This window comes from Nansenia antarctica (genome assembly GCF_963989245.1).
Source record: "Nansenia antarctica genome assembly, chromosome: 4".
Taxonomy (NCBI): Eukaryota; Metazoa; Chordata; class Actinopteri; order Argentiniformes; family Microstomatidae; genus Nansenia; species Nansenia antarctica.
The window spans coordinates 48,776,912-48,800,852 of record NC_137689.1 but is presented as its reverse complement, the minus strand read 5'-3'; the positions used below and the strand labels follow the sequence as shown (position 1 = coordinate 48,800,852).

Genomic DNA, 23,941 nt, shown 5'->3' with positions numbered 1-23,941 from the left:
GTTCAAAAGGACTGTATGATCATCTAATTATGTGTAGTTACACTATATGGACAAAAGGATGTGGACACAATTTTCGTCTGGGGCTGTTTTCATAGTTTGGGCTAGGCCCCTTAGTTCCAGTGAAGGGAAATCTTAATGCTACAGCATACAATGCAATTCTAGAGAATTGTATGCTTTCAACTTTGTGGCAACAGTTTGGGGAAGGCCCTTTCCAGTTTCAGCATGACAATGCCCCCATACACAAAGTGAGGTCCATAATGACATGGTTTGCCGAGTTTGGTCTGGGAAAACTTGACTGACCTGGCACACAGAGCTCTGACCTCAACCACATCGAACCTTTGGGATGAATTGGAATACCGACTGCGAGCCAGTCCTTTTCGCCCAACATCAGTGCCTGACCTCATTAATACGGTACTCTTTTGGCTGAATGGGGGCAAATCCCTGCAACCATATTCTAGTAGAAAAGAATATCTAAGAGAAAGTCTTCCCAGAAGAGTGGAGGCCGTTATAGCAGCAAAGGTGGGACCAACTCCATATTAATGCCTATGGTTTTGGAATGACAAATTCAACAAGCACATATGGGTGTGATGTTCGGATGTCCCAATACTTTTGTCCATATAGTGTACATGTTTTTAGAATGTTGATGTTCTACCAGCATGTTGTGATGTGCTAAACATGCAGTTAGATGTTCATAGTGATGTTGCTTCTTAGCTGACAGCCCAGCCGGGTAATACCAGCTGTTTTGCGTGTGTTTTGATGAGCAAGTTTCTCCAGTATTTAGTTTGAGGGGTACCAACATTCAAATAAGCATATCTTCTTCAACTATTTTCACTGTATGAGAAATCTTCACTTTAATAAAATAGACCTTACCCTACAGGAGGAAATTTTCACCAGATCCTGCTGTCACATTTAGTTTCTGCCATTACTGCTGTGAACGCCTTGTGTGTTTGATGGTCAAAACAGACCCTAAAACCACCAGACACAACGTAATGCCTCTCCTCCCCTCAGCATGGCCTTACCCAGCATCTTGCAGGCATGGCAGAGGAAATAGTCATCGCGGACATGGAACGGGAAGAGGATGCCCTGAAATCTTTCCAAGGCGATGCACGTCATGGTGAGGATGCTGGTCGCTATGGCAGTCACCTGGAGAAATGGAACCAGCTTGCAAAGAAAATCCCCAAAAATCAACAAGGGTCATGTGATTTAGTCCACAGGGCAAAGCAAGCACTAATCTCTACTCTACTCTAATTTGGAATCATCTGCTATCATCTGATATACATAGTGTAGCAATGCATCAAATGGGTTGCAGTAATTTAAACCCTCCTATTGATCCCTTAATACCCTGACCACATTAATGCCTTTGCACACCCCAGAGAGATTAGCCGTAGTTCCTCTCACATGGAGACGAATGCTTCCTGAAATGAAAGGGTGAAGGTATTACAATAAGTACAAATTGTAGGTCAAACGTATTATGACATTTGATCTGTAATAAATCATCTACATTGACCAGCTACATTATGACATTATCTATATAGTATTTTAGTTAGCAATTAAGCAAACATACCATAAGGCCCTAATTCTGACAATCAATTTGATGTTCTATTGTCACGGATGCTGGTGTTTAAATGTACGTCCGTGACAATACACCATTGAAACAATGGAGGCACTGCAGCGCTCTACTCTCACGCTTTTATCAAAGAATCAATAAAGGCCAAATAGGCTACCTAGGCCAATACAAACAACGTAAATGCTAACTGCCTTTCCAAAGATAGCTAACATAAACTATGGCCAATAAAAAGTGGACAATGAATATCAACAATTTCAAGAAATAGAAAGAGAGAAGAAACAGAATATTTATTTTGTGAATTCAACCAAAAGCCAATGAGTGTCGTTGGTGTGTCAGTGGCAGTTTTCAAAGAGTATAACCTGGAAGCATTTAGAAACTAAGCATGAGCATTATGGAAACATGGCCATGGAACAGCATTATGGAAACATAGCCATGGAACAGCATTATGGAAACATGGCCATGGAACAGCATTATGGAAACATGGCCATGGAACAGCATTATGGAAACATGGCCATGGAACAGCATTATGGATTCATGGCCATGGAACAGCATTATGGAAACATGGCCATGGAACAGCGGCTGCAAAGAGTCAAAGAATTAAAACACAACCTTCAACAACAGCAGCTTTATAATAGCAGAGAACATTTATAAACAGTTTTGCTGGTAAGAATTACCCACAAACATGGAAAAACCATGATATTTGAACTGTGCATGCATGCAATAGTTTTATTTTATTTAATACAGTTACTAACCTACTTATATTTCTTCAATAAAAAAAGAATCATTGTAATAAATGTCAGGCCCCTGATTTTATTTACAACCCTCAACATGGCCCTCAGTAAGTTTGAATGTGATACTCCTGCCCTATAGGAACATCATTGTGTTTTCTTGATTCAACAAAGTATATTAGACGTGACTGGAGTAAAATAGCATGACAACCGAAAGCTACACACCTAAAATGCATCAGTATAGCCATTTTAAAAAAAAATATAAGATAAAACACAAAATGTTCCTTTGAAAAAACAGGTGCAATTTGCAATCTCTTACTGAATCAGGCCCTCTGTTTTCTCCATGCCATACATTTACATTCACATCTACATTTACTTTTACATTTATATTTACATTTACATTACATTTACATTTATATTTACATTCACATTTACATCGACATTTACATTTACATTTATATTTACATTCACATCTACATCGACATTTACATGTACATTCACATTTACATTTATATTTACATTTACATTCACATCTACATCAACATTTACATTTACAGCATTTTGTAGATGCCTTTATCCATAGCGACTTACAATAAATACATGTCTAAGTAAGTGAATCATCTATCCATCAGTCATCGCAAGAAAAAGTGATCTATACTCGGGCCAGAGGCCATTGGCAGTCAAAATGCTAGAGGAATGAAGAATTACATTTTTATTTATTTAATTGTTTTATTTACAGTAGAGCAACTCTACAGGGGGTAGAGGGGACAGAGAGGTTTCAGGAGGGTCAGTTAAGGTGTAGCCTGAGGAGATTGGTCTTAAGAAGATAGGGAGTGACTGCAATCCTGACAGCAGTGGGAAGCTCATTCCACACAGACATGTTATGCACTCGAGCTCTGTCTCTTTCAAATGTATTTATTCGATGGCACCAAGGCCTGTTGAGCCACAGCTTTCTATCAATAATGGCAGACTTGCCAGTCAAGTAGGAGCAGAGGTCACAGTGAAAGGGTTTTCATTATTCCATCTGTTTAATCTCTTCATTTACCTTCACCTGTTGGTCCACAATTACCCTCCCTCTAGGGTGGTTGCATACTGTTACTTCACAACCTGCTTACAGCTGCTAAAACTCTGGTCCTGCTCACAATGTCTGCATTCAGATTGAACAGAACATGGTTCCCTTCCTTGTTCCTTATTCCAGGACCCAGATAGAATGTATGTACTAGTACATCCATTTTGGCTTGCTGACCCTGTGTTGGAACGCTGGGCATTTTCTGAGTTTGTAGCGACCTTTCCTAGTTCTGGCTAGCTCTGGCTTCTAGACTGGCTTCTAGACTGAGTGGAACTCGAGCCAGTGCTGCCACTGTTATGTGGCGGGTCGGTAACACTCAACAGCAGGGTGCTGCTGGTCTTCTCGGGCTGCACACTAAACAGGTGCATGGGGGGGAAGGATTTGGATGTGGCACCCACCAGCTCTGGCTCAGGCAGTGGCATGGGCTCTGGCTCCCAGGCCACTCTGCTCCACTGATGCATCCCTGTCCGGGTGGGACACGGCTCTGCCCCGCTGCGAGGGAGGGGGCCCTCCACAGGCGAGACGCCCACCCGCACACTCCTACCCCCCAGACGCCTGATGCTGGACCACCAGCAGGACTTGGGCCTTTGGCTGCGGGTTAGCAAGGCCACCAGGTCCCTCTTGAAGTCGGTGTTGAGGGCAGCGTAGACCAGAGGGTTGCACACAGAGTTACTGAAGCCCAGGATCTGCACCGCGCTCATCAGGACAAACTCCGAGTTCAGGTCCAGCTCCAGTTGCCCTAGGGGAGAGAAGACAACACAAACATCTTCTCAGAAATGAGGCCAACAGCCTTGATACATGACTATTGGTGGATAATTGATGGGATCTTTCATTTACATTTACATTTACATTTTTGGCATTTAGCAGACGCCTTATTCCAAAGCGACTTACAATCAATACATTTGAATACTAAGCATGTGAATCAGCAGTCCACTATTCGTTGCAGGAAGAGTACTCTAGCTCGGGCCCGGGGCCACTGATAGAAGGAATCTGATAGAAGGATTTATTTTATTTTTTTATTACTGGAGAAACTGAGAAACAGTACAAGGGGGGCAATAAAAGTTCTTAGGGACACAGTAGAGGGGAAAGCGGGTGTCTTTAGGAGACGTAGTGGTGAGGGTCAGAAGATGTCTCAGGAGGAGCAGTTAAGATGTAACCTGAAGAGATAGGTCTTCAGTCTACGACGGAAGATGGGTAGTGACTCTGCCGTTCTGACAGCCGTGGGGAGCTCATTCCACCAGCGGGGAGCCAGTGTTGTGAAGAGACGTGATCGGGCAGCCCGACTGCTGTGTAGAGGAGGTGGGGCCAGTCGGCCAGCCGAGGTGGAGGAACGGAGTGAGCGGGCAGGGGTTTGGGGGGTTACCATTTCCTTCAGGTAGGCAGGGGCTGTCCCTTTAGCTGCCTGGTATGCAAGCACCAGGGTCTTGAATCTGATGCGAGCTGCTATCGGGAGCCAGTGCAGGGTGCGAAGGAGAGGGGTGACATGCGAGTATTTGGGGAGGTTGAATACCAGCCGGGCAGCAGCATTCTGGATGAGCTGCAGGGGTCTAATGGCTGAAGCGGGGAGCCCAGCCAGGAGTACATTACAGTAATCCAGGCGGGAGATGACCAGTGCCTGGGTCAAGAGTTGCGCTGCCTCTCTGGTAAGGAATGGTCGTATCCTTCTGATGTTGTAGAGGAGGAATCTGCAGGAGCGAGCCGTTGCTGCAATGTTCTCCGCACAGGATAGTCGGTTATCCAGGATCACTCCAAGGTTCTTGGCTGTCAGGGAGGGGGTTACAGTAGAGTTCTCCACTGTGATGGAGAAGTCTTGGAGAGGGCAGGCTTTCCCGGGGATGAAGAGGAGCTCGGTCTTGTTAAGATTGAGCTTGAGATGGTGGTCAGCCATCCAAGTTGAAATGTCAGCGAGACATGCTGAGATACGGGTTGCCACATGTACATCAGACGGGGGGCAGGACAGGAAGAGTTGAGTGTCGTCTGCATAGCTGTGGTAGGAGAGCCCATGTGAAGAGATTACCGAGCCAAGAGACTTGGTGTAGAGGGAGAAGAGTAGGGGCCCTAGGACGGAACCCTGGGGAACTCCAGTGGAGAGGGTTCGTGGAGAAGATAGCGATTCTCTCCAGGTCACCTGGTAGGAGCGGCCCGCCAGGTAGGAAGAAAACCAGGAGTGTGCGGTGCCAGAGATGCCCAGGTCTGAGAGGATGGAGAGAAGGATCTGGTGATTGACTGTGTCAAAGGCAGCAGACAGGTCAAGGAGAATGAGAACAGAGGAGAGGGAGGAAGCTTGGGCAGAGTGGAGGGCTTCCGTGACAGCAAGGAGCGCAGTCTCAGTGGAATGCCCAGCCTTGAAGCCGGATTGGTGGGGGTCTAAGTGATCCATCTTCCGGAGATAGTCAGTCAGTTGTTTAGATGCCGTGCGTTCAAGGGTTTTGGAAGGGAAGGAGAGAAGGGATACAGGTCTGTAATTGTGAACAGATGATGGGTCAAGGGTAGGTTTCTTGAGGAGAGGCTTGACTCTGGCTATTTTGAAGGCCGCTGGGACAGATCCAGTGGATAGGGAGGAGTTGATTAGGGTGGTAAGGTAAGGAAGGATGTCGGCGGAAATGGATTGGAGAAGAGGGGAGGGGATGGGGTCAAGAGGGCATGTGGTTGCCCGCTTTGATGTGATAAGTGTGAGAATCTCATCGGGGGAGAGGGGGGAAAAAGATGACAATCCAGAGATCGAGTGTCGAGGAGAGAGTTTGGAAGGGGTGTTAGCATTGTTAGTGGGAACAGTGTTAGCATTGTTAGTGGGAGGAGGGAGAGGTGGGGGGAGAAAGGTGCTGCTGATGTCGTCCACCTTTTTTTCAAAGTAGGTGACAAAGTCATCGGCGGACAGGGAGGAAGGAGGAGGGGGAGGAGGTGGATTAAGGAGTGAAGAGAAAGTGGAGAACAGTTTTCTAGGATTAGAGGCAGAAGAATGTATTTTTGAATGATAGTAGGATGTTTTAGCAGGTGATGCCGAGGAGGCGTAGGTGGCAAGGAGAGAGTGATAGAGGTTAAGGTCATCAGAAAGGCCAGTTTTTCTCCATTTCCTCTCAGCTGCTCTGAGCTCTAGTCTACAAGCATGTAGCGTTTCAGAGAGCCAGGGAGCTCGAGGAGAGGATCGAGCTGGCTTCAAGGTTAGTGGACAGAGGGTGTCGAAGGATGAGGTGAGAGCGGACAGGAGGGTTGAGGATGCCGCATCAGTGGATAGAAGGGAGAAGGATTCGACAGAGGGTAGGGAGGATAGGACAGAAGAAGAGAGGGCGCTGGGGGACAGGGTACGTAGGTTACGACGAGAGGGTCTTAAGTGGTTAGAGGCTGAGAGGGAAGAGGAAGTTTTGAGGGGAAGGGAGAAGGATATAAAGTGGTGATCAGAAACTGGAAGAGGGGTAACGGTAAGGTTGGAAGTGTGGGAAGATCTGGTGAAGACAAGGTCGAGCTGATTGCCTGCCTTATGAGTCGGAGGAGAGGGGGACAGGGTAAGGCCGAAGGAGAGGAGAAGGTCAAGTACTCCAGATGAGAGAAGCTTCTCAGATTGGAAATTGAAGTCACCTAGTAGTACGAGCGGAGTGCCATCATCAGGGAAAGAGCTGAGAAGGCCATCCATCTCGCCTAGGAAGTCACCGAGTTGGCCTGGGGGGCGATAGATGACAACAATGTGGAGTTTGACCGGGGAGGAGACAAAAGCAGCATGAAATTCAAAGGAGGATGTAGACAAGTGTGCCAGGGGAAGGACAGTGTGTGACCACTTGGGCGAGATGAGGAGTCCTGTGCCTCCCCCTCGACCAGAGGGTCTAGGGGAATGAGAAAAGGAGTAGGCGGCAGAGAGGGCTGCCGGTGTAGCTGTGTTTTCTGGTGTGATCCAGGTTTCAGTGAGAGCAAGGAAATTGAGGGCCATAAGAGATGCATAAGCTGAGATAGCGTCAGCTTTCCGGACCGCCGACTGGCAATTCCAGAGACCGCCTGCGGTGATAAAGTCATGGTCAGTAGAAAGAGGTGGGTAGATGAGATTGGAAGGTTTGCGAGGGGGGATGTAGCATCTGGGTGTCCTCCTGAGTGTCAGAAGAACAGGGATAGGGAGAAAGCACATTGTGGCAAAAGTCTGTAGAGGGGAAGAGGGCTAAGGAACCAACAGAACTAGGACTAGCTAAGCGCACTCAGTAGACCGGAGTGACTTGAGGAGACAGCAACACTACAAACAACTGGAAGAGAAGGTACTTAGTACCCTGGCTTCCTCTCAGGCCTTCCTCGATGGACTCCCACAGATAGACTCCCGTCTTGTTGTCAAGAGTCTTGACTCCCACAGATAGACTCCCGTCTTGTTGTCAAGAGTCTTGACTCCCACAGATAGACTCCCGTCTTGGTGTCAAGAGTCTTGGTGTCAGGAGGCTGTCGCAGAGGCTGTCGCTCTCAGACAGGCCAGATATTAATGGAGACTCAGTAATTGCTAACAACTAGAAGGCTTGTAGCCCCTCCCACTAACGACCACTAATGCGAACGACTGACAGGTGTTCTCCCTAGTCGCATGTATGAGCCAAATGTTCCCTGGTCTATCCAGATATACAGGACAGAGGCTTCAGAACCGTGCTGCCGGGGTCTGATGCCAATGTCATAGGATACTGTGTGTGTGTGTGTGTGTGTGTGTGTGTGTGTGTGTGTGTATTTGGGATTCACACAGGTCTTTTGTTACCATAGTCGAGAAGCAGAGACACCAGGTGAAAAGGGGCCCAGCAGGCAGCAAACAGCAGTACCACAGTGGCCATCATCCTCACTGCTCGCCTCTTCTTCCTACACTCCACCACATACAGTACATTGAACATTGTACTGTACAGACACACGGACCTTGAACTTCATTCAACATGTCCTTCAACATGTCATTCAACATGTCCTATTCATTACATCAAGTTTTTCCGCTGATGATGTGATACATAATAGATTGGATTCCATATTGAATGATATATATATAACTGATGCATGGACATAATCACAACCCCACCGTATGAATGGTTTGGTAGGTATACAGTAATCCCTTACATATCGATCAAGTGATACACTCTGTTTCAGATAATCAGTTGATGCACACTGCCCATAGTGATACAATGATTGCCTGATGAGAAGTGATCAGGAGTTGACAACAGTTGCAATACAGCAGCTGGTGAAACCGGGAACAAGTCGCTAGCCAATCAAATGTTCGGTCCTTTATTCTGAAAAATGTAAATACATTTCAATGTTGTTGATAATCAACGTATTGTGAGCCTGCTAACAATGTAAATGACTGTTATAGTTAACTAGGTAGGAGTGGGTATTACTCACCGAAACCATTGCATTGCAATGTTTTGGCTTGACTAGCGATTATCTATGGTATGGGTTTTCAACAACGTTGACATATTTACATTTTTCCAAATAAAAGTCAGAACAATTTGAATGGTTGCCAACTTGTTCACGGTTTCACCAGCTGCTGTCACATATTGTCAGAACTGATGATGAAGAACCAATTCAATGTTAACGTTAGGGGGTTACACTCTGTTCTTTAGCCCCACCAGTCTCCCCCACCGTGACCAGAGATCCCACCTGCTGATCTTGTTGATCTCAGACCTGGGCAGTGTCTCGAACATGACGTCATGGACGCGGTGCTTCCCCCACAGCTCTCGTATGATCTTCCCGTACAGGACACCCATGGTTGCCATGGGGATCAGGAACACCAGCACGAACAGGCAGGTCGTGTAGGCCCGCCTCTGCTGCATCCTAGGCCACACCTCCAAGCAGCAGGTGTGGACGACGTCATACAGGAAGTCATACTTCACCTGAGGGAGGGGGGAGGGGAATGTAAGCAGCCTAAAAACAACCCCAAACTCTGACAGAGCCATAACTATGATATACTGGCTTATAAAGACACTCTCCAGAGGGGTGAAAATATTTTTGGGTACACTGGCAAAAGGAACTGTTACAGTAACTCGACACTAAGTGGATGGAAACAACCCTCCATCCTTGATCAGTGGGACAATGTGAACAGTGACAGAGCAGTTGATTTCCTCCATTTGCAAATCTGTCTTTCTTCACTGATTATAATGGGCCATCGAAAATCACATAGAAACCAATATAACCATTATTATTAGTGATCACATCGGGTCAGGCCAATCGGATCATTATCAGGTTGATTACTATAATGGTTTAGCTATTTGCGAGCTCACCGACTATGATTATGCACTTGGGTGGAAGAGAACTCATCTTGCTGACGTCAAGCTTGCTATGCATCTTCAAAACTGTATAGTTAATTGTCCTTTGGGATTAAATATCTATTTAACAGAATTGCTTATTTCCCACCAAAATGGTTGAATATTGATATACTGTGTACGTATACTTTGAACATGGATTTTCAGCTTAACATTTTAATAGGGGAGGGTTTGGGGTGGAAGTGGTGGCAGAGTTTTTGATTGATGGGTGGTAGCTTGTGCTAAATCGATGGCGATGCGGTAGGTGGCAACTTCTTTTTTTACTTGACTTGCTTGTTATTGTAGTCTACATTTATGAGGTAAAATTTGGTCTATTCTACTCTACTCTGGTCTATTCTAACAGTATGTAAATTATCCTTCACATCACCAGTTGGCCTGCAGTCCTCCTCCCCGGGTCTCTCTCTCTCTCTCTCTCTCTCTCTCTCTCTCTCTCTCTCTCTCTCTCTCTCTCTCTCTCTCTCTCTCTCTCTCTCTCTCTCTCTCTCTCTCTCTCTCTCTCTCTCATTACAGGAGTGGAGTCAGGTTTGCGGGAGTCAGGTTACCAGCTGTTTGCCATCACTCCCTCATCATTAGCCCTGCATTGAACACAGCGCAGACGTCACCCCTCTGCCAGATCATAGCTTCATTTTCACTGTGAAGTCGCGCTTCCAGCCTTTAATTAATACTGTTCTGTCAATCTACCCGGTATACAAGCTTACATGAGGTTTCCCTGTGGCTGCTGTACCCCAGCTTGACTCCTGCCACTGACTCCAGCCTCCTGTCTACCTGCCTGTCTGCCTGTCCTACCTGCCCTGTCTATCTGTCTGCCCTGTCTACCTGCCTGCCTGTCCTGTCTACCTGCCCTGTCTACCTGACTACCTGCCTGTCCTGTCCTACCTGCCTGCCCTGTCTACCTGCCTGTCCTGACTACCTGCCTGTCCTGTCTACCTGCCCTGACTACCTGCCTGTCTGTCCTACCTGCCTGTTCTGTCCTACCTGCCTGTCCTGACTACCTGCCTGTCCTGTCTACCTTCCTGCCCTGTCTACCTGCCCCACCTGTCTACCTGCCCCACCTGCCCTGTCTACCTGCCCCACCTGCCCTGTCTACCTGCCCGTCTGTCCTACCTGCCTGTCCTGTCTACCTTCCTGCCCTGTCTACCTGCCCCACCTGCCCTGTCTACCTGCCCGTCTGTCCTACCTGCCTGTCCTGTCTACCTTCCTGCCCTGTCTACCTGCCCTGCCCTGCCCTGTATACCTACCTACCTACCTACCTACCTGCCTGCCCTACCTGCCCTGTCTACCTGGCCCACCTGCCCTGTCTACCTGGCCCACCTGCCCTGCCAGTGAGGTGACATCAAATCCACAACAGAGTTGTTATTACTAGCCCTTGACCAGCTCCTTACTAGCTCTTGACCTACATTTGGATTGGCCTACCAGTAATTGTTAGATCTCTGTTGTGTCCTTCTCAGTGATTTGATGATAACCATGGTCTGAATTGCTGGCTCTGAAATGATGGGGAATTGTGTGAAATGTGAATTGGATAAAGCAAGTGGTTGTTGAATATGCTGCGCTGGTGATGATGGTAATGGAGGTTGTTGATATGTGTGTTTACCTCCACCTTCTGTACAAACCACATAGGGGCTGCTATTGCCACGGCAACAAGCCACACAGCCGCTGCACAGGGCACAGAGGATTCATCACTTTATAAATATAATTGTTTGTTTTAACACAATGCAGGAAATGTGGTCTGCTGTGAACGCCTTGTGTGTTTGATGGTCAAAACAGACCCTAAAACCACCAAACACAACGTAATGCCTCTCCTCCCCTCAGCATGGCCTTACCCAGCATTTTGCAGGCATGGCAGAGGAAGTAGTCATTGCGGACATGGAACGGGAAGAGGATGCCCTGAAATCTCTCCAGGGCGATGCACGTCATGGTGAGGATGCTGGTCGCTATGGCAGTCACCTGGAGAAATGGAACCAGCTTGCAAAGAAAATCCCCTAAAATCAACAGGGGTCATGTGATTTAGTCCACAAGGCAAAGTAAGCACTAATCTCTACTCTACTCTAATTTGGAATCATCTGCGATCATCTGATATACATACTGTAGCAATCAGATTTCATGTTTTTTTTGTTCTATGTCAGATGGTAATTAAAAAAACATGCCACTAAACCCTCCTATTGATCCCTTAATACCCTGACCACATTAATGCCTTTGCACACCCCAGAGAGATTAGCTATAGTTCCTGTCACATGGAGAGGGACGCTTTCTGAAATGAAAGGAAAGGGCGAAGGTATTACTATAAATAGAAAATATAGGTCAAATGTATTATGACATTTGATCTGTAATAAACCATATACACCTCTGGAGAAAATTAAGAGACCAATGCAAAATTATCAGTTTTTCTGGTTTTAGCTACTATGTATAGGTATGTGTTTGAGTATTTTTTGTTTTATTCTATAAACTACTGACAACATTTCTCGCAAATTCCAAATAAAAATATTGTAATTTAGAGTATTTATTTGCAGAAAAAACGACAACTGACAATGTAAAAAAAAAAAAATAGATAATGTAAAGAAAACAAGCTCATACACATTTTTAAACACAATATACAATACTAATGTTTTAACTTAGGAAGAGTTACATTTTCAATCACAGCTTTCATGTGTCTTGGCATGCTACATTGCTGCCTTTATAGCTTGTGATCATCCATCTTCCACTTGATCACATTCCAGAGGTTTTCAATGAGCTTCAGGGCTGGAGATTGGGCTGGTCAATGCAGGGTCTTGATCTGGTGGTCCTCCATCCACACCTTGATTGTACTGGTTGTGTGGCATGGAGCATCTTTTCGTAGAATGTAGTCACTTGTTGTCATCCTACGGTTGTTGAGTGACATTCGAATGAGTTGGTGGTCATCTCGGTCAGTGGACAGTTGTTTTCGCCCTCTGCTGGTCTGTAGCTTTGTTGTCCCCAATGTCTGCTGGTTGACCTTATCAACCGCCGTCTTTGACATTTTAAGGATGGAAGCAACCTGACGCTCTCTGCCAGTAAATCCAGAATTGAACCCTTCTTTTTCTCACTCAAAACGTTTCTTTTCAACTCATTGGCATGGTCAATAGTTATTTTTGGAGTCCCATTACTTTTGAGGTAGCACTGTTTTGCCATCCAGCTGGTCCTATTGCAAGAGGATAGTGATGACCGCAGGAGTGTTTTTTATACTTTTCCTTGTTAAATAAGATTTGGTTCAGTTGATCCCCTAATCAGTAGGCCTACCTCACTAAGTAGAATGAGGAGTGCCTGTGTTGGAATTCCACAGACACTGGATTAGAATGGCTGCCATACATGTAGAGATGCTGATTTAAGAAACATTTGGAGTGGTGTCTTAATTTCCAGAGCTGTATATTGGCTGTTGTTCCACATGACCAGCTACATTATCATATCTAAATAGTATTTTAGTTAGCAATTCAGAAAATATACCATGAGGCCCAAACATGATTGTGTCTATTTATGTCATGTTTTCTTGTTTCAACAAGGGATATTGGACATGACTGGAGTAAAATAGCATGACCCAAAAGCTACACACACAAAATACATCATATATATATCATCTTGGACATTATGAACCTACCTGCCAGCCAGTTGGTGAAGAAGTGCTGCAAAAGAGTGGCAGGCACACAGACGATGGCAATGAGAAGGTCACTAAGTGCCAGCGAGCAGATGAAGAAGGTGCTGGGAGACTGGAGAGTCTTCCTCCTACAGAGCAGCACCAGGACTGACACGTTCCCCACCACTGCAAGGCCAAAGATAAGCAGGTAGAGCAGCCCGAACAGCGGCTGCAGTGTGCTGGGCAGCCTGGGTACTGACACCAGGGGCGGGATGGAGAAGTGATGGATCAACTGCCATCTGGAGAGGTTGGAAGCCTCCAGCCATAAGTTCAAGACATGGGCGGTGAGGTTCATAGTAGTTGAGTGGAGCCAGTTGGGATGCAGTAAAGTAGGTGACAGTTCCGGATGGCGTTGGGAAAGAGGGAAGATGCAGGGTAGGGAATAGGGCAGGTGGATCTATGCTGTGTCAAGAGGAGGCAAGGTGTTCCTTTTCTTTGATATTCAGTCTCAAATGCAAAAAGCACAGAGCTTGTCTGTGGGGTGGGGATGAGTGACTGTGGGAGTAATAATTGTGCCTTGTGGTTAAGCCAGTTCAATCATGACTCTTACTATGGCTCCTCTTTCTTCCCTGGTTCTTCCCAAAGCTTGTGTTCTGAGGCTCTCAGTGTAACTAACAGCATTAGCTGAAGTCAGCTTGCTCTGATTATGTATATTTGTAATAGTAATTTATTTGAAATGAAATAAGATTATCACCACACCTACAAAGAAAGAATTGACACTCCATTTGTAACATGGTCTGGTGAAAAGGTCTGCATGTCGGCAATTCTCAAGTCGCGCCAGCTCAACACTCTTGGGAATTGGGTGACTTTCACATAGGCTTTGTTTGTTAAGGCTTTGTTGCAGATGTGTAGTAATCCATGTCTGTGTAGAATTGATTTCAACTGATTTTCCAGAGATCCCTTGACAATTTGGTAGATCCCAATGATAGAGGGATGATGATAGATGATAGATGATGATGATGATGATGATGATAGAGAGCATGATGTAAAAAATGTTAATGCAACAGTGATTAAATACAATTATTTTGTTTCCATTTAATCTTAAACATATTTATGTGTTACAAAATGACTCCCTCTGTGAGAGAGCACACGTGCACATTGTCTGAGTTGGGTATGGAGAGAGTTATAGGGTGTTAAACAACATTTACTTAAACAGCTGTTTTCAAATATATTAAAAATATATTTAAAATGTGCGTTTCTGGATTACAGCATCCTCATTGCATAGGCATTGACCACTCTCCAATACCGTATCTACTTCATTAATTAAGTTCCTAGTATTCAGAACGAGTCACAATGGCTCAATGCAAGCCTAATAAAGAAGGCTAATAATATTGTTGTTCCCTGATCCGTTGTTCATGAGGACACTTTGTCATATCATATGCACATATAATAATTACTACTTTCTCAGTACCACAACAACACATTCACCTCACCCAATAGAACAGCGCCCAGTTTACGCTCCTGCGTAAAATCGACGGCGTAGGCTACGGCGTAGCCTACGGCGTAGATTAACGCGCTCCTCTCCAAAAATGTAAGTACGCGTCAGCCCCTGTGCTGTGCCTCTTCCGGTTAGCTATCATTCTGACAATGCCGACGGTCGGTGTACTCATAGCTGCATAATAGCGATCAAAAAACGTATTTTTGTTATGCTTGTTGTAAAGAAAATGTCTATAATGCATTGAAATGACAGTAAACTAAGATAATAAGATGGTTATCATACATTTTCAAATCTTTATTAATAAGTAATTACAGAAAAAGTAAATGACATTTCTGTCATGACTTCCGCATTTACGAGAGTCGGAATGTGACGCTACCAAGCGGACCAATCACAGTTCTTATAGATAACTTAACATTAAATATGTCTATCATAAATATAATTTAAACCCAACTAACAGCCATGGGGCTCCCTGTAACTAATTTCTAAATAAACAGGATTGTACATCTCGTAAATGTGAATCGAGCTCCTTATAGGAAGGCTGTGCCTGACGCTTCCATAGGGCGCTCTACTCAAAGCGGCATAATAGCGAATTTTGTTGTTGTTATGCTTGTTGTAAATAAAAGTTCTATGATGCATTGAAATGACATTAAACTAAGATAATACGATGGTTATCATAATTTTTCTAATCTTTATTAATAAGTAATTACAGAAAAAGTAAATGACATTTCTGTCATGGCTTCCGCATTTTGGCCGACGAGAGAGTCGGAATCTTGTCGGAATCATGTGCTACCAAGCGGACCAATCACAGAGCTTACGGTTGCGTAGAAACTGACGCGTACTTACATTTTTGGAGAGGAGCCTCTCCGTAGGCAACGCAAGGCCACGCGGGCCTACGCAAGCTACGCCGTAGCCTAGTCTTTATCGCACACGTTGATCGTAACCCACTTTATGCGCGAGGCGCAGCGAACTCTAGGCGCGCAGCCAGCCGTTCCGTTCTTTAGTCTCGTCGGTCATTACTCCGGACTAGTTGTTACAATAATAGCCTATGCAACGCACATTAACTAAATAACAAGATAGCAGCTTAATTAAGAACAACATCGCTCAACAAACTCGCAACAGAAAGTGCAATATGAAACCAGCCCTTTATAAAATATTGGCGCATTCAACTAATGGGGCGTCTCCCCAAACATCTGATGAAGACTTCTGTGAAGTTTAAAATGTATTTGTGGTTCTTGAATAAGGAGAGCATGTATACCATGTGTAGGCCTCATCTGTATTATTATTTTGCCATGCACCGGTGCCCCTATAGTTTGGGATGTTCATACCGACCATTCTATGCTTATGCAAATGTGTAACCTAAACGTGACTTATGCGCACCATCACTGAATTGTGTCCACTGTAGTAATCTCATTGGTCAAAGGAGGGCATGCTAGCCTAGTACATACCTGGGCACAGCCATTCACATAAGGAAAGACATAATGTGTTTTATCCATAAATTAGAGTTAAACTATTTTTAAATAGCACAAGTACTTTTAGTATAGCTCGCGACACCTTCAATGTACACTCACCGAACACTTTATTAGGAACACCTGTTCACCTTCTCATTCATTCTGGTGTAATGGTTTGGGGGATGTTTCTTGGCACACTTTGGGCCCGTTAATATCAATCAAGCATTGCTTGAATGCCACAACCTATTGGAGTATTGTTGCTGACCATGTGCATCCCTTCATGGCCACCATGTATCCATCTTCTAATTACTACTTCCAGCAAATAATAATCACAGCTTGAAAGTGCATCTGAAAAATCTGCAGGAATTGTGTAATGCCCCGCTGGTGGAATGAGCTTCTCACAGCTGTTTGTTTTGTTTGTTTGTTTGTTTATTAGGATCCCCATTAGCTAATGCCATGACATTAGCTAGTCTTCCTGCCTGTCAGAACTGCAGAGTCACTCCCAATCTTCTGTTGGAGACTGAAGACCCATCTCTTCAGGTTACATCTTACAGTTTTTTTACGGTCGCTAAGTCACAGTGTTCAATACTGAAACCACAGATTCACAACTCTTCATACAGTCAGCAGAGCAGAAACCCATGTGAACAAAACGGTGACTCTTTCTCTGTGATTTGTGCATTGCTTTCATACAAAATGCATTCAATGACTACGTTCTCCAAAACCCATAACACTTCTATCATTCAAACTCCCCCACCTGCAAAATACTATGTATTTGCAACACATTTTTTCATTGCTAACATACTGTGTTCAAAACTCTGAAGAACACATTCAAAACAGAACGATTTGGTGCATTTTTGCAGTAATCATATTCCTATCATATATGACAGAAAGCTCTCAATAAACAGTTTTTTTGCACAGTGTTTGAGTGTGCAGATGCTGTTATTTTGCACTCTATTGATACTCTTCAGTTCCAGAACCTCAGCAAAGTCTGATAACGGATGAGCGGTGGTATTTTCACTATTTGCAGTAATCATATTGAAATGTCTAGAAAATATTAGCAGAATATATACAATGAAAGGAAATAGACTAGATGCATTGCCAGGGAAGACATTAGATGTGACCAGATGCAGACCAGAGGGTGGACCAAAACCCTCAGGAGTGAGACATTTTTGGTGTGATTGCTATTGTATTGTAGCCCTGGAATTTCTGTTTTTCTTTTTTATTTGCATCTTCCACTTTATTTTTCACTTTTTATTTTACACAAGTAAATGTGGTGTACTTTGAAGTAAATGTACCGTAACTTACTTTCTGCAAAGATACTGAAAAAAAAGGATAAAACAGAATAAAGGAAGCAAAAGATAGAATAAAGGATAGAAGCAAATTGCAGCATTTCTGATTCATTCTTGTTGCCTAATACTTTACAGTTGTACAGTCAACTATTCTGTCTATGATTACTATAAATCAAACCATTTTTATAATGAAATATTCATTCTTGTGAAAATCATTCAAACTATGTAATACTCCCTGTTGTTAGTGTTTTGTAAGTCAGAATGTTATGAATGACTGTGTATGTTTCTGAGTGAACATTGTTGCCAGGGTACGGTTGAACGAGCTTCTTTTGAGACATGAAGGAAGTGATTGGCCAACATGCATGTTATTAATGCAGACTGTATGAAGAGTTGTGAATCTGTGGCTTCAGTATTGAACACTGTGACTAGCGACCGTAAAAAACTGTAACTGCTCCTCCTGAGACATCTACTACCCCCCAGCACTGTGTCTCCTGAGACACCTGCCTCCACCTATACTGTGTCTCCTAAAAGTTCTACTTCCCCCCCTTGTACTGTTTCTCCAGTGTCTTTCTTCTTCTATCACTGAGACAGCCAGTGGCCCCGGGCCTGAGCTATATTACTCTTCCTGCTATGGTGGATTGATGATTCACTTGCTTAGTCAAATGTATCGATTGTAAGTCGCTTTGGAATAAGGCGTCTGCTAAATGCCAAAAATGTAAATGTAAAATGCAATCATTATGTCATCATGGACCAGAATGAATGATGTTGCAACATCTTGTGAAATCAATGCAACAAAGAATTCAGGCTGCTGAGAGCAATGGGAGCAACGGGAGGCTTTGAGAACAAGGGAGCAACGGGAGGCTCTACACAGTAGAGTAGGCCTATAGTGTTCCTAATAAGTTTTTTGGTGAGTGTATATATAATAATATAATAATATATAGGCCTAACATGCCATTTAGCTCAATGTATGCAGCACTCATGGAAGAGAAGGTCTGAGGCTGTCTGCAACAGAATAATGGTGAAGTGGAATTTAAATGAATTCTGAACATTTGAGCTAGAGAGCAAACTCACATTATTTTAGGGCTATGTTAAAACAACGATTAACACTTAGGGAAGAGTAGTCTACATAAAAAAAATTGTCAGAACATTAGACTGCCGTTGTTGGCAATTAAGGAACCGGTGACAGGACCAGTCACCCCTGAAAGCACTTGATTTCACCCTCATTCACAATAAACTTTACTGCTATTCATCAAACGAGGGTAATGATTCAAATCTGACTCTTTAATTGACTTCTATCGAACGTTCTGTACAACAGGCAGATGCCCGATTATGTTCAGCGAAGGGTGAAGGAAATAGACCGCAAGGCGTGAATATACCGGTACACAAGTTCTGGTTTATATCTTCCATTATGCAGCACTCCAGTTCCATGCGACTATAGTTTTAATAATTAAATTAGATATAGGCCTACAATTAATCAACCATACAAACACTCTCATATATCGCATAATGTAAGCATATGAATGTTTGGGACATTGTTGAGGAAAAAGCATGTATCCGTAACTAAATACAGATCTGTTTCATTTGTGTCTTTGTTTTTATTAAGTTAAATCTGAGTACTTACTAGTGTTGTCTCCAATGTGTTGCTGAAGACCATCTGTCCCTTGAGTTTTCCCTGCGCGTCCGCTTGTACTCAGACGCGAAAGAGAAATGATAGCTGCCTTTTCCGCGCATCCCCGTGGCCAAAGAAGCAGCTTGTTGATAGCGGAAGGTTACTTATTGGCCCAACACAGTTTCACTGTAATAATATTACATATGACATATTATGTTCAGCCCTATTCTTTTTTGTGAACAATCGTTTTTTTTATTGAAAATCCACAATACACATGAATGTGCCTCATGGAACTCCATAAGCACGAAGTCCTGTCCTTGGCAAATAAAATAAAAAGTAAACACAGTTCTTGAAAACTGATCCAGAGGCCCCTTGAGAGGCCCCTTGAGTCAGCCCTATTCTTAAATTGTTTGCGGGAACTAACGACTATCAACACAAAAGAGAAATTATGTTTTTATTACTGCTATAGAGCTAAACAGAAAGGTGTTTTTTGTATGTTGGTACAAGTCTCCACTTTTAGTAGACTAGACATAGTTAAGTAACAACATTATATAACATGTTGTAATAGTACAGTGACAGTCAAGCAGTTGTGTTATTAAAACGGAATGACTATGACAATTACAGAGTGATTATAACAGGTACGTTCTTGTGACGTCAACATTAAACACTCCTGATTTTTTATTTCGTATTATTTCGTTTATAATGAAAAATAATCAACCCAGTATTGCTATGTAGGCGACAAAAGCAATCTTATAGACTTAAGACATCAAACGTTTCATCACACCTCATCAGCAACTTGACGATTGCTGCCAATGGAGTCTGGGTCAAATACATTCTCTATTAAATATAATGCATTCAGTTTGATTCATTCGTTCAATAAACGTGAACAAGGTCTAGGCTATCTATAAATAAAAAGGAATGCATATTGTGACAAGAAATTGGTTTCAAATGATTACAGCAAAGCTGTATAAAAAAGTAGTAGAAGTATATTATAGCTTTGCTGTAATCATAGGAGGGAGCTAAACGTTATTTGACATTTCTCCTCTCTCTCATTCTAACAACACATGGTCTCAGGGACAGTATACTAGTTGCAAGACCCCTACAAACACTCTCCATTGTTTGTGTTTTTGCGTGTCTCGGAGCCCAACCCCAGCCTCTCTCCATATTTAGCTATGTCTATGTCTGATTCTGTCTCTGTGTGTTTGTGTTCTTTGTTTTGTCTTCATGGAAGCTTTGAGATGTCATGGTCAGCCTTTGTCAGTCTCATTTTGACACTGCCTGATGGGTTAGAATTGTAATAATGACCACTGACTGGATTTCTGTCCCTAAAAATATTGGGCTTATTGGGCTCTTTAGATGTACAGTATGTATTTTTTGTCCTCAGAAACAATGTCTCTCTTATGGTTGTTGGGGCTGTTGTATGTATTTAATGCATCATCCACCCTGAGAGTGATGATTTTGGACTTGCTTCAGCTTTCCATCAAAATAGTAAAAATGATCATTTTTGTAATCGCTAGAGAGGTCGTTATAGTCTGTAATTGAAGTATGCTCTTTCTGATGCTCCTTCCTATCTGTCCCGGTGGTTTCAGTGAGGGCGTCATCTTCTGTCACTGATACTCTTGTCTCTGAAGAGCTACTGCTATGGGATTGGTCCTCTCCGGCTGTATCTGGGGATGGAGTCAAGCCCTCCGAAGAGATAGTTTTCTTGAAGGATTCCCACCTCATTGCCTCCATGCAGTGTTTCATCCCAGCCTCTGTGCGATGAATCAAGCCTTTGCAGAGAGTGGATCCACTGTCATCTGCCCATAACATTGAGGCCAATGTTGTGGGTTCCTCTGGAATTTGTGTGCCTTCTATTTCACTTCTATTTTCTATCGGTGGACTGTCTGTCTCTTCTGTGCATTCTGTCTCTAGACTTTCCGTTGTAGTTGTGAGTTCATTTGCGATGTCTGTTATCTTAGTCTCTGGTATGGCTGTATAAGAAATGATAGGTTCAGCTATACTTTCTGTTGATGGACTTTCTACCTCTAGTATATGTTCTGTTTCTAACCCTCTTGTAGTTAGAGTGGGTTCATCTACACTAGCTATCGGTGGACTGTCTGTCTCTTCTGTGCATTCTGTCTCAAGACTTTCCGTTGTAGTTGTGAGTTCATTCGCGATGTCTGTTATCTTAGTCTCTGGTATGGCTGTATAAGAAATGATAGGTTCAGCTATACTTTCTGTTGATGGACTTTCTACCTCTAGTATATGTTCTGTTTCTAACCCTCTTGTAGTTAGAGTGGGTTCATCTACACTAGCTATCGGTGGACTGTCTGTCTCTTCTGTGCATTCTGTCTCTAGACTTTCCGTTGTAGTTGTGAGTTCATTTGCGATGTCTGTTATCTTAGTCTCTGGTATGGTTGTATAAGAAATTATAGGTTCAGCTATACTTTCTGTTGATGGACTTTCTACCTCTAGTATATGTTCTGTTTCTAACCCTCTTGTAGTTAGAGTGGGTTCATCTACACTAGCTATCGGTGGACTGTCTGTCTCTTCTGTGCATTCTGTCTCTAGACTTTCCGTTGTAGTTGTGAGTTCATTTGCGATGTCTGTTATCTTAGTCTCTGGTATGGCTGTATAAGAAATGATAGGTTCAGCTATACTTTCTGTTGATGGACTTTCTACCTCTAGTATATGTTCTGTTTCTAACCCTCTTGTAGTTAGAGTGGGTTCATCTACACTAGCTATCGGTGGACTGTCTGTCTCTTCTGTGCATTCTGTCTCTAGACTTTCCGTTGTAGTTGTGAGTTCATTTGCGATGTCTGTTATCTTAGTCTCTGGTATGGCTGTATAAGAAATGATAGGTTCAGCTATACTTTCTGTTGATGGACTTTCTACCTCTGGTATATGTTCTGTTTCTAACCCTCTTGTAGTTAGAGTGGGTTCATCTACACTAGCTATCGGTGGACTGTCTGTCTCTTCTGTGCATTCTGTCTCTAGACTTTCCGTTGTAGTTGTGAGTTCATTTGCGATGTCTGTTATCTTAGTCTCTGGTATGGTTGTATAAGAAATGATAGGTTCAGCTATACTTTCTGTTGATGGACTTTCTACCTCTAGTATATGTTCTGTTTCTAACCCTCTTGTAGTTAGAGTGGGTTCATCTACACTAGCTATCGGTGGACTGTCTGTCTCTTCTGTGCATTCTGTCTCTAGACTTTCCGTTGTAGTTGTGAGTTCATTTGCGATGTCTGTTATCTTAGTCTCTGGTATGGCTGTATAAGAAATGATAGGTTCAGCTATACTTTCTGTTGATGGACTTTCTACCTCTAGTATATGTTCTGTTTCTAACCCTCTTGTAGTTAGAGTGGGTTCATCTACACTAGTTATCGGTGGACTGTCTGTCTCTTCTGTGCATTCTGTCTCTAGACTTTCCGTTGTAGTTGTGAGTTCATTTGCGATGTCTGTTATCTTAGTCTCTGGTATGGCTGTATAAGAAATGATAGGTTCAGCTATACTTTCTGTTGATGGACTTTCTACCTCTAGTATATGTTCTGTTTCTAACCCTCTTGTAGTTAGAGTGGGTTCATCTACACTAGCTATCGGTGGACTGTCTGTCTCTTCTGTGCATTCTGTCTCTAGACTTTCCGTTGTAGTTGTGAGTTCATTTGCGATGTCTGTTATCTTAGTCTCTGGTATGGTTGTATAAGAAATGATAGGTTCAGCTATACTTTCTGTTGATGGACTTTCTACCTCTAGTATATGTTCTGTTTCTAACCCTCTTGTAGTTAGAGTGGGTTCATCTACACTAGCTATCGGTGGACTGTCTGTCTCTTCTGTGCATTCTGTCTCTAGACTTTCCGTTGTAGTTGTGAGTTCATTTGCGATGTCTGTTATCTTAGTCTCTGGTATGGTTGTATAAGAAATGATAGGTTCAGCTATACTTTCTGTTGATGGACTTTCTACCTCTGGTATATGTTCTGTTTCTAAGCCTCTTGTAGTTAGAGTGGGTTCATCTACACTATGGGATTGGTCCTCTCCTGCTGTATCTGGGGATGGAGTCAAGCCCTCCGAAGAGATCGTTTTCTTCAAGGATTCCCACCTCATTGCCTCCATGCAGTGTTTAATCCCAGCCTCTGTGCGATGAATCAAGCCTTTGCAGAGAGTGGATCCACTGTCATCTGCCCATAACATTGAGGCCAATGTTGTGGCTTCCTCTGGAATTTGTGTGCCTTCTATTTCACTAGTCTCTAGGCATCCATCATTGATATCTTTTGTTTCTAATATTTCTGTAGTTGGGGAAGGTTCCTTTATATATTCTGTTGGTGGACTTTGGGTTTCATCTGTATATTGCATTGCCAAGCTCCCTGTAAGTGTAGATTGGTCTAAATATGTTATAGGTTCTTTAGTTATTTCTGGTTCATCTTTCTCCACATTCTCCATCTGTGGAATAGCAGTCATTGTTTCTAACCATTCTGCAGTGGCTGGAGGCTCTTTGTCTTCAATGCTTTCATCTATTATGTTGGGGATTCTTGAATATATCGCAGAGGCTAACGTCATCTCTTGGTCAAGGTCATTCATTGTTGTATCAGCATTCACTGTTTGTGGCTTCATGTTTTGTACTCCATCATCCTCTGATTCTCCATTTACACCTTGTCTCATCAGAAGAGGCTTCATCTCATGTTGTGGCTTACTAAGGAAATGTCTCTTCTCTCTCAATACGCCTATGAATTTATTGGCCTTAAACCCTTTGTTACCCTGAGTGGACACAGCTTTAAAACCATACATCTTCTGAACAATGCTACCGGGGAAAGAGGTTTCTGTTTGTGTGTCATCTGTGTAGGGACTCACATCCCTCTGCCTCTCTGGTATTGGAACCTTCTGTGTCATGTCAATTATCTCTCCAATTACCGCTAG

The 23,941-nt window shown here is 43.4% G+C and overlaps 1 protein-coding gene across 1 annotated transcript; it reads right to left on the bottom strand.

Moving 5' to 3' along the window:
• Nucleotides 1-3,597: 3,597 nt before the first annotated feature.
• On the bottom strand, nt 3,598-13,559 carry LOC308156037 (pyroglutamylated RF-amide peptide receptor; the record flags this gene model as incomplete). The annotated part of the gene is made up of 6 exons (XM_080529398.1): nt 3,598-4,103; nt 8,079-8,176; nt 8,960-9,192; nt 11,213-11,274; nt 11,442-11,600; nt 13,229-13,559. The coding sequence occupies 6 exons, from the start codon at nt 13,557-13,559 to the stop codon at nt 3,598-3,600; spliced, it is 1,389 nt and encodes a 462-aa protein (XP_080385524.1).
• Nucleotides 13,560-23,941: the final 10,382 nt, after the last annotated feature.